General features: G+C 33.3%; 1 protein-coding gene across 5 annotated transcripts; it reads left to right on the forward strand.

Annotated features, from left to right (window-relative positions):
• Positions 1–1003: 1003 nt before the first annotated feature.
• Positions 1004–11505, forward strand: LOC110606452 (disease resistance protein RPV1). 5 transcript variants are annotated; one of them, XM_043953210.1, is made up of 8 exons: positions 1004–1231; positions 3523–3555; positions 3663–4275; positions 7243–8278; positions 8380–8679; positions 8788–10245; positions 10345–11091; positions 11187–11505. In XM_043953210.1, exons 3-8 carry the CDS (start codon positions 3716–3718, stop codon positions 11376–11378), a joined length of 4293 nt encoding a protein of 1430 aa, XP_043809145.1. In that variant the 5' UTR covers positions 1004–1231; positions 3523–3555; positions 3663–3715; the 3' UTR covers positions 11379–11505. The 5 variants fall into 5 exon arrangements, with proteins under 5 accessions (XP_043809145.1, XP_043809143.1, XP_043809144.1 ...); XM_043953208.1 differs by having other exon boundaries at positions 3523–4275; XM_043953209.1 differs by lacking the exon at positions 3523–3555.
• Positions 11506–11811: the final 306 nt, after the last annotated feature.

Consider the following 11811-nt stretch of genomic DNA (forward strand, 5'->3'; position numbering starts at 1 on the left):
TCTTAATGAAACTAATAAAAACCATGAAAATATAGAAATAGCTAATAAAAATTATAAGAGATTTTCTCAAATAATTTATAAAATAATTTAAATCCTTTATCTATATATGAAAATTATATTTAAATTTTTTATGTATTTTATCTTTATTATTATTTTTATTACATATGTCATTATGTATATTTTTTTAAAAATATTTTGAAAATTTTTAAAGAATATTTTGACATTAAAATCTGAATTTTAATTAATGAGAAAGTTTAAAAAAAAATATAAAGGAAAATTGTAACCCTGAACGCCTCTAGAGATGGCCTACTCACCGTTGCCCCTTTATTTTCTTCTTCTCCTCCAAACGAGACACGTCAACAAGGATGACCACCCGCGTGGAATAGCTCATGAACTGTTGAATTTATTTATAATTATAATAAATTTAAAATTAAATAATTTTAATTAAATAAATATATATACAACCCATTTATAAAGTTTATAAAAAAATAAATTTTTAAATTTTAATGAATTAAATTTTTATAAATTCTATGAGTGCAATATATTTTTATAAATTCTATGAGTGAAATAGAATTGAGTGAAGTTGAGATTTAAAAGGTAGACTTGACTATAAAAGTCTATGCGGACTCAAATTTAAATTCAATTTTATTATAATATTAAATTTAGATTACTAAATAAATTTAAAAAAAAATTGAGTTGAATTATTATAATTAATCTGTTGAGTAGCAGAATTAATTATATTTTTTAATTAAAAAATATATTATTTTTTAATTTAATAAATACTAAGTTTGTAGATATAACCGATAAAATTACTATAAAAATAATATAAGATTTTTATATTATTTAAATTGAAGTCGGGAGAGTTTAAAACTACAAAATTAAGAAGGTTTATTTTACTTTTACTCCAAAGTTGGTGTAATTATTATTTACTGTTTATTTTTTTAATAAATGAAAATGTAATTCACGAAAAAAATAAAGTAAAGCTGACCGTTTACTTTGTTACATGATAGCCAGGGGTTGCTCCCGAAGTCTTTGTCCACTTCCGGAAAGATTGAAATAATTCTCTCAGGCCATGCGATTAACTGGGGAAGCTAGAGATGGTTTCGCACTGCCAAAATTGGATTGACGATTCATCGATTTCACTTTCTTGATTGCGCTTTTGGCTGATCGACGCAAAAAATTTGTTGCCTCTATTATCTTTTCACCGTAAACCAAGGTTGTAATCGTCAAGGTATTCATTTTAATTCTCTGGTTTATGCTATTTTGATCGATATGCAAATTGTGTTCCTCTCTTTCTCATTTGCTAGCTTTCTGATCCTCAACTTTAGTTTGAGCTAGATTTTTCTTTGGAGGAGAGGTGAACTTGGCTCAATGAGTTGCGTTTGAGCTTGGAACTGTAACTCTACAGAATTTAGTAAAAGGGATTTTTTTTTTTTTTTGACGAGGATGTTTCAAACAATCTATGCATGAAAAATGTTACTTTATCAACTAATTAATGGTGTTGAAGGAAAACGTAAGATGCATTTGCTGGTCCGGAAGTAGGATGTCAGCGGGCGGATTTTTACTAATATCCATCCGTCCAAACTCAATTAAAACGGATTTAGAATTTTACAAAATGAATTCGTGCGAATTCAGGTTTTAAAAATTTTGCATGTCTCGAATTCGGATTAGATGATCAGATACCGTTACCCGAACCCGAACCCGAACCCATTAGTATATAAACAAAACTAACCCTAACCCTTAATTTTTTTTTTTTTCATTTTTACTTCCCTCTCTCCTTAGGCCCCTCTCTCCCTCCCTACTTCCCTTCCCATAATTCCCAATATTCTCAATAGACGCCTCTCTCCTCCACTTCACTAACGACTGCAGGCACAGACCCTTCGGCACCGGCGACATCTCCTTTCTCTCCCTAGCCACGATAAATCTTCCCTCTCCAGTCATTGATATCTCCTTCTCTCTCCGGTCGGTAACATCTCTCCACAATCTGCGTCGGAGACATCTCCTTTGACTGGAAGAGATTTGCAATTAAATTTTTTTATAATTCAGAACTTTTATGTGCATGTTGTTAAAGAATTTTTAGTTGCTATTAAATAATTTTAGAATTTATGAACTATTAATTTGATTATTTGAATACTGTTAAAAAATCTAATTATTTGCTATTTGATTATTGTTCTCCAATGTTTCTACTGCTGGGCATTTCTCCAATATTTCTATTGCTGGTTGTGCATATTTTAGGAATAGTTTTACTTTGAATAGGTAATTGAAGTTGATATTTGGGTTGTGCAAATTTTCTAATTCAGGTTTGATATTTGGGTTATAATATCTAAATTTTTAAAATTTTTTTCATTGAATTGAAGTTAAAAAAATCGGGTTTGGTCGAGTTCGGATATTATACGGGAATTGTTAAACGGATTTAGAACGGATACGGGTGTTGTTAAACGGATTTAGAACGGGTACGGGTATTGTTAAACGGATTTCGGATTTAGAACGGGTACGGGTATTGTTAAACGGATTTCGGATTTAGAACGGGTACGGGTATTGTTAAACGGATTTAGAACGGGTACGGGTATTGTTAAACGGATTTAGAACGGGTACGGGTATTGTTAAACGGATTTAGAACGGGTACGGGTATTGTTAAACGGATTTAGAACGGGTACGGGTATTGTTAAACGGATTTAGAACGGGTACAGGTATTGTTAAACGGATTTAGAACGGGTACGGGTATTGTTAAACAGATTTAGAACGGGTACGGGTATTGTTAAACGGATTTAGAACGGGTACGGGTATTGTTAAACGGATTTAGAACGGGTACGGGTATTGTTAAACGGATTTAGAACGGGTACGGGTATTGTTAAACGGATTTAGAACGGGTACGGGTATTGTTAAACGAATTTAGAACGGTACGGGTAGTAAAATTAAAATACTAAACGGATTTAGGACGGGATTGGAAATTTTATATATAATCGGATTCGGGTTTGGTTACTCTCAATTTCTCAATTTTACGGTCACCCTACCCGTTTACATCCCTATCCGGAAGTGGTAGATTCCTTGCCGTGTATATTGTTGAATTCGATTCATACTCATATTTAGGATTGTTAAATTGTCTCATACACTGATTCTTCTTACCCAAACAATACATTTATGTACTGAAATGTTTAAATTGATGAATTGTGAAAAAAAATACAGACTAAAATATGACAACTGTGACATTTAAAGATAGGGATTTTGAGCCAAATTGTATTAATTTTATGTACATATGAATCTTAAGTTTTAAAATAGCTTCTTTGAATTGCATGATTTTTATGCTTATAGTCTATAAATGAATGTATCAATATGTTTTAGCGTAGTGCATTATTAAATTCTTTCTTTTGTTTTATAAGGTTTTTTTTATTACACAGTTAAAGCTTTTAACCAATTTAAAAATAATATATATCAGAATTTTTCACATTTAGAAAACAACTGTCAAATTGCTTGATGTAGAATCACACAAATTGGTGTAACTGATTTTTCCTACTGTTGCAGATTGAATTGGATTGAATGGGCTAATCTCAATCAATAAGTTGTGGATTTAATTAAATTTAGTAACAAAATTGCTGCTACCATCTTCTCTTATTTCCTTTTCTTGTCTTGTAATTGACTGGTCATTGATTTCTTTATGTTAGTTGCCCAGGAGGCCAGTGAACTTTTTCATCACCAATATATTCTAATTGTTATCATGGCTTCTTCCTCCATGACTCGAAAAAGAAAGTGTGACGTGTTGCTTAGCTTTAAAGGAGAGGAGACCCATGGTAATTCCATCATGACATCTTCCTCCGTGACTCAAAAACGAAAGTATGATGTGTTTCTTAGCTTTAGAGGAGAGGATACCCGTGATAATTTTACTAGCCATCTCTATGATGCTTTATGTCATAAAAAAATCAAGACCTTCATAGACAATGACCTTGAAAGAGGAGAAGAAATAGCACCCGCTCTTTTGAGAACAATTGAAGAATCAACTGTTTCTCTAATCATTTTCTCCAAAAATTATGCATCTTCTCCGTGGTGCTTGGATGAAATGGTGAAAATACTTGAATGCAAGGAAATGTATGGTCAGACAGTTTTACCAATTTTTTACCATGTAAATCCATCTGATGTCAGAGGACAAAGTGGTAGTTTTGCAGATGCATTTATTGAACTTGAGAAGAACTTTAAGGACAAAATGGAAAGAATACCACGTTGGAGAGCTGACTTAATGAAAGCTGCCAATCTATCTGGATTGGTCTCCCGAGTGATAAGGTATGTGTCGATTCCTTTATACGTTTCTATTTTCATTTTTAATGTTTCATAGGTGAATATAAAATAAATTTTGTGGTATTTTATGCAAATGTAAATGTAATTGACATTAATTTTACAGTAGAAAACGAAAGACCTACATTTGAGATCCTATTTGGTATCAATTTGTCTATTTTTTTTGTGGTTTTTGTCCAATACTGATTACTGAATAAATGTCTTGGAAAACAAGTAGATGAAACAAGTAAGATCCATTTTTCTGGTTTTCCAATGGTTACAGTATCATGTTTTTCTACTTTAAGATGTAAATGATACGAATAAAACATATTTTTCATATTATGGACTGTGAAAATGAAAACAAAATGAATGCCAATGGACCCTAGAGTAGCTTTTTTTGCTAGTAAAATTGTGGTCATAATGCATGGACCTATTGTAATTGCATGAAATTTCATGCTCCAACTAGGGAGTGTTGTGAAAAAATATATTTTATGTATTCCAATTTAACGGAATTTTACATATTCGTATTCAATTGGAGAATTTCTTAATTTATAGTATCAATGAAATAAATGTCTTGGGTCTTTCATTATAAATAAGGAAGCTTATTAATTCAATTAAATAAATATGTATACTCTTAAGCTTTTGTGTCTGTGGATATAAGCTCTTGTAGTTAAACTATGATAATCTTTCCATATTATTTCTTCATTTTCTATTTTTCTGACTTCAACAAAGCCTTGAACTTAACTAATAAACGAGTGTCTACAATAGATCCTATTTGAATTTATTATGTTTGTCCAATCTCAACCATTAAATTCAAATTAGTGATTGAGATTTCATTACGTGATATCTAGCGACCATTTACTTCCATGGGACAAAATGGCTTTCCTTCACCAAAAAATAGATCCTCGAGTGAACAATGTTGTAAAAGGCCTAGAAAGGCACTAAGCGAGAGCTTGGTCTAGCCTAGGTGAGGCACCTCTCTTTGAGGCGCTTGCCTTAGAGAAAAAGGCGCTAGGCGAGAGGTAGGCGAGGCTTCACTTAGCGCAATTGCTTTTATTTTATTATTAACTTTTTTAATTTTCAAGGGTTTTTAACTTAGAACCCCAAAGTTATAACGACAGCTAGGTATGTCTCTCACTCTCCCCTTTCCCTCTTTCTTTTTCTTCTATGCCCGCTCCTGTAGGCATTATACAATACTTTTTTTTTTCTTTTCCCTTTTTTCTTCTCTTCTCCCCCTCACTCCCCACACCAAACAACCTTTTTTTTATCTGCAATTTTAATTTATTACTTTATGTATCCATGTTGTTTTATTGCTTATGGTTGAAGAATTTTAGAAATTATAGATTACTTGCTTATTTATTTTAAATAGGTTCTCATACTTTCACTCTTCTTTTTGCCATACCTTAACCGTGTCGACACAACCCTTCATGGGATACGAGATGGAATATGTGTCTAACACGTATTCATATGCTCAAGTGACATATTTATGCATAGTTAATAGAGCATTCTTTTCTTTCAAGATAAAAAAAACATGTATTTAGATAAAAATAATTATTTGGTTGTCCTTTGGATGATGTATGTGATTGTATTTAATTATCTATTAGATTATAATTATTACAATATAACTATAATTTTTCATTCTAGTTTATTTTATAGAACATAATGTATCTAAGTATCCATATCTAAACTTAATACATATCCCTGTATTTTCTATTTAGAAAGTTGACAAGTCAGACGTAGGATGTACACCCATTTCTGATATTTATATTTGTGTCCAAGTAACATAGTACATAGGTGTTGTTGATTTGTGATGAATGCTTATTTATTTTAAATGGATGTTGATTTGAATGTTGTTGATATGTATATTGAAAATATATATAAAAAAAAAATTTTAGCTTACACTCTTGTACTATTTTCATATCAGCCCATTAAATACCTGAATTAAAAAATTATGACCTATTGAACACCTAAATTTATAAAAAATATAACAATTAAGCACAAGTTAACCATGTCATTTATGATTTATAAAAGGAAATAAAAAATAGTTTAACATATTGCTAACTATATTCAAAATTTTACTAATTAAACTTTAAATTTTCATAAAATGATAAAATTATACTTGTCTAGCTTGTCAATTCATAAAAGTTCATAGCACAATTAGAAAAATTTAGAGTAAAATAAGTAATTTGTGATTAATTTTCACATTTTTTCAATAAATTATTGATAATGTGGTTATTTTTTATTTAATTGTTATGACGTTTATAAATTTAGGTGTTGAATAGATTATAATTTTAGATCAGATGTTGAGTAGGTTAATCCTAGTTAGTAGGGATGTAAATGTATATTCAGCCTCTATTTATAATATATAACCGTCCTCTCGCCGAAGGCAATAGGGGACCGTGTCGCCTCTTACCTTAATAATACTGCCTGTGAACTTTTTTCTTAATTCAATAGAGGATCAAAATGTTAATTATTCCATAAATAAACTACAAAGAAGTTTGATTTCAAAAAGGGAGGCATGTGAAGTGTAGAGCCAGAAGTGTACTTATTCAGTCTATATTGAACCAAACCATCAATTTTTATTAAAGAAAATATGCTGTAACTTTCCTAATTTGTTTAAGCATGAATGATGACACCTCAAATTTTGAGTGGCTAGAAATAATTTCATTAATGCCTTGTGGGTATTGAATGACAATAACTTCTCCCCTCCTCCCCCAGCCCCCCCCCAACCCTCCCAAAAAATAAAAATAAAAATAAAAAGTAGTACTTTATTTCAGAAAAGCAAAGTTTCAGGAGTTGATGGAGGAAACAATAAGGGATAAGAGCTATAGTGTACGGCTTAAGAATTTATGATGTATTTAATTATCGTCTTAAATTGTGTCTTTTGAGAGAAAAATGTTTGACCTTTCATTATCAATTCGTTATTTCTTTTCCTTGTTACTGTACTTTTTGCCTTATCACTTTTAATTTTATTAGGCCTGAAGCTAAACTTGTGAAAGAAATTGTGAAAGATGTTTTGAGGAAATTGAATCATGCATCCTCGGGAGATTCAAAAGGTCTTATTGGAATAGACTCACACATTAGACAGATCGAAAATTTGTTACGCATTGGGTTGCGAAATGTTCTTATTGTTGGAATTTGGGGTATGGCTGGCATAGGTAAAACAACTATTGCTAGAGCTATTTTCAACACTCTCTCAAATCAATTTGAAGCATGCATTTTTCTTGAGAATATAAAGGAAGAAGCAGAACAACTTAAGGGGCTAGGTCATTTAAGAAACTTAGAATCTGTTTCCACTAAGGACAGAATCTGCTGCAAAAGGGTTTTGCTTGTCCTTGATGATTTGAATGATGTGGATCAGCTAGAAGTTCTGATTGAAAAACGTGATTTTGCTTTTGGAAGTAGAGTTATTGTGACATCTAGAGATAGGCAAGTTCTTAAGAATGGAGTTGATGAAATATATGAAGTTGAGGGCTTCAATGATGATGAAGCTCTTCAACTGTTCAGTTTGAATGCTTTTAAGAAAAGTTATCCCCCTTCTGATTGGTTGGAGCTATCAAATAAGGTGGTGAACTATGCTCAGGGAAACCCCTTGGCACTTAAAGTTGTGGGCTCTTTCCTATTTGATAGAAGGAGAGAAGATTGGGAAAGTGCACTGGATAAACTTGGAAGAATTCCACAGCCTAAAATTCTTCATGTATTAAGAATAAGTTTTGATGCACTAGATGATGAAGAGAAAAATATATTTCTTGATATTGCATGTTTTTTTAAGGGACAACAAAAAGAGTTTGTAAAGAGAATACTAGATGGCGATGGTTTCTCAGCAGGCATTGGAATTAGTGTTCTTGTTGATAAATGCCTTATTACCATTCAACGAAACAAGTTGGGGATGCACAACTTGCTGCAGGAATTTGCTCATGAAATTGTTCGCCAAGAATCCGTTAAAGAGCTAGGCAAGCGCAGTAGATTGTGGAATCCTACAGATGTTAGTCAAGTGTTGACCAAAAATTTGGTGAGAGTATGCATGATACATATGTACATATGTGTATATACTCTCCTCACCTTTTCATAGTTGTGTAACTTATGCTTTTTTTTTCTTGTTGTGATGTTTAGGGATCTGAAAATGTTGAGGGAATATTCTTGGATACAGCCAAAATTGGAGAAATGAACTTGAGTTCCAAAGCCTTCAAGAGGATGTATAACCTTAGACTGCTCCAAATCTATAATTCTAGATTTGCAAATAACCGTAAAGTGCATTTGCCTTGTGGCCTTGAGTTTCTTTCTGATGAGTTGAGGTATCTTTATTGGGATTTATACCCTCTGAACTCTCTGCCTTCCAATTTTCAAGGAGAGAATCTTGTTGAACTTCACTTGCCTAACAGCTGTATTAAACAACTATGGACAGGAGTGCAGGTATTCAGTATTTATTTATTTCAATTCACTTTCCTTCCTGGCCTTCATAAATGCATTGTAGGGTGAACTTGTGCTAATTTGTTGTGGTTAATCATATGGTTTCTGTAGAATCTTGTGAGTTTGAAAGAGATCAACCTTCGCAATTCTGTGCACTTGACCACGCTTCCAGACCTTTCACAGGCTAAGAATCTTGAGAGAGTGAATTTTGATTATTGTACGAGCTTGGTAGAGGTTCCCTCTTCTATTCGGTTTCTAGACAAACTTACGGTTTTGAATATGAGACGCTGCACAAGCATTGTGAGCCTGCCTAGTGGCTTTAAACTGAGATTACTCGAGACTCTTAATCTTTCTGGCTGCACAAATCTTAGGAAGTTTCCAGAGATTTCAGAGAACATAATGTATTTAAATTTAAATGGGACTGCAATAGAACAGCTTCCTGAATCAATTGGGTGTCTCAATAGACTCGTTGCATTGAATATGAAGGACTGTAATCGACTGTGGTATCTTCCAGAGAGCTTGCGTTTGTTGAAGTTCCTCGAGATTACTGATTTTTCTGGTTGCATATCTATCACAAATTTTCCGGATATTTCAACTAATATTCGATCCTTGTACTTAAGTGAAACTGCAATCGAAGAACTCCCTTCAACAATTGGTTGTCTCTCTAAACTCTCTTGTCTGGACCTGAAGAACTGTAGAAGTCTTAGGAATATTCCCTGTACCATTTCTGAGTTGGCATCACTTGAAACGCTTATCGTCTCTGGCTGCTCAAATATCACCAAGTTTCCAGAGGTTTCAAAGAGCATAAAAAAGTTATTCTTCGATGGGACAGCAATAGAAGAAATTGCATCATCAATTCAGTATTGCTTTAATCTTGTTGAGTTGAGCCTACAAAATTGCAAAAGGTTTCGCACTCTTCCAAATTGTATTTGTAAGTTGAAATCTTTGCAAAAGCTTAATCTCTCAGGCTGTTCCATATTTGAAAATTTCCCTGAAATTTTGGAGATGATGAGATCATTAAGATACCTTCATTTAGATGGAACAGCCATAAAAAATTTACCCTCACCAATCAAAAATTTGGAGGGTCTTTCCATCTTGGAATTGAGAAACTGCAGAGGAATTCAGGGACTGCCTGCGCTGATCTCAGTTGTACACAATTCAGGTTCACATTTACAGTACCTGCGGAAGCTATGTCTAACTGGTTGCAGTGTGTTCTACATGCCTGACTGCATTGGCCGGTTATTCTCACTAGAAGCATTAGATCTTAGTGAAAACTCTTTTCATCACTTACCTTTTACCATCGGAATGCTCAAGGAGCTGCAATACCTTGGTTTAAGGAATTGCAAGCGGCTATTATCAATAGAAGCACTTCCACCCCAGCTGACCAAATTAGATGCATACAATTGCATCGCCCTCAAAGAAGTGTCAATTGACTCGACTAAAGTTGAAGGAAACATTTTTGAATTCCTTTTCACTAATTGCAGAAACTTGGATGGGCCTTCAAAGCACAGCATCATTACATTTGCGCTAACAAACTTTCAGCTCTTTTCAAAGAGATTGCACAGTCAGGTCTCCCCCCCCCCCCCCCCCCCCTCCCCTCTCTGGTATTTATTTATTTATTTTAACGGACCAGCTCCCATATCAAAAATCATGATTTTTGTGGTGCAGGTGCCTTTTGTGCGAGCAGGGGAATCTGGTTTTTGCTTCCCTGGAAGTACTATTCCAAAGTGGTTCAGCCATCAAAATGTGGGATTTTCCATGACAATCCAGCTGCCTTCAGATTGGGCTAAGAGTGAATTCTTAGGTTTTTCCCTGTGTGCTGTTATTGATTTTAACAACCAGAACACGAACGACTTCGGTTTCCAAATTAAATGCAGATACCATTTCAGAAATGATTATGGTGATTGCAATGATTTCCATTGCCATTTTGGTAGTTGGTTTGATAGGAATTATTGGGAAGGAGATGTTACTGAAGCAGCTCATACATTCTTTGGGTATGATCCATTTGTGGATGTTAGAAAAGATGATTGGTTTGGCAAATACAATAAGCTTCTTCTGGAATTCTACCCTGAAGATATGAATGGTGATCGTATACTTTGTTCTAATGTTATCAGTTGCGGGGTTTGTATGCTATATTCCCAAGATCAGAGATCATGTCAATGTTCTTTCATCGAGCAACATGTTGAAGAAGTACGTTCCAAAACTGGGGTTCAAATTTGTTCCACGGGAATTGATGAAGTTTTTATGCAAGTGTTTAAATTCAGTAGGTTTCAATTGGAGATGTGTGAATATCGTCCCTTTGGCTGTTTTGATGTGATTGACCAGAAAGAGCTTGAACTTTTTACCTCGGAGTTCATTACAGATCTGCAGGAAAAACAGAAGCTTCAAGGACTTGCTGATCAAAATTCTTCAGATGTATTAAACAAATGTTTTTTTTTCTTCTTGATTTGAAATGCAATAGATTAATTTTGAATTTTTCATAGTTTTGATTTGTTTTTTATGACTACCAGACTGGACTGATCCAACGCCTGCTTCGAGACTCTAGCACCAGTGATGTAACGGACAGTAGGAGAGCAGGTCCGACTACGCCTCGGTCCTACCAGCATACACGCCGAAGGGGAATTAAATGGCCGTCTCACAAATATTGGCGAGTTGGTACGTCCGTACGTATGAATCTACTTAACAGAAATAGGTATAGGTGACACTATTTTTTATTTAATTTTTATTTGATTTGATTAATTTATTCCTCTATATATTGATTGTATATTTTTAGACTATTTCAATTTTTTTTTATCTCTTCAATTTAAAATCCAACTACTGATTCGTGATATGATTCGAGGTATTATTTGGTAATTGCAATGGAGAAAATACCACTTAAATTCTCCCCATGCTGCATAAAATCCACATTTTTCTAGTATTATAGATTTCTAATTACATTAACCTGTCCATAAATGTATTTATATTTAGATTTATATTTCACAAAGAAGCTACCTGTAAAAGAACTAGATCATGTCTTTTATTAACTTGTCTAAAATTGACAAGAACATTTCTTTTCTTCACAAAATCATGGTATTAGTGAATCACCAAGTCAGAATTGGACAGAAATTAGGCCGCGGTTGGCACTGGTACTCAGAA

This window comes from Manihot esculenta, chromosome 18 (genome assembly GCF_001659605.2).
Source record: "Manihot esculenta cultivar AM560-2 chromosome 18, M.esculenta_v8, whole genome shotgun sequence".
Taxonomy (NCBI): domain Eukaryota; kingdom Viridiplantae; phylum Streptophyta; class Magnoliopsida; order Malpighiales; family Euphorbiaceae; genus Manihot; species Manihot esculenta.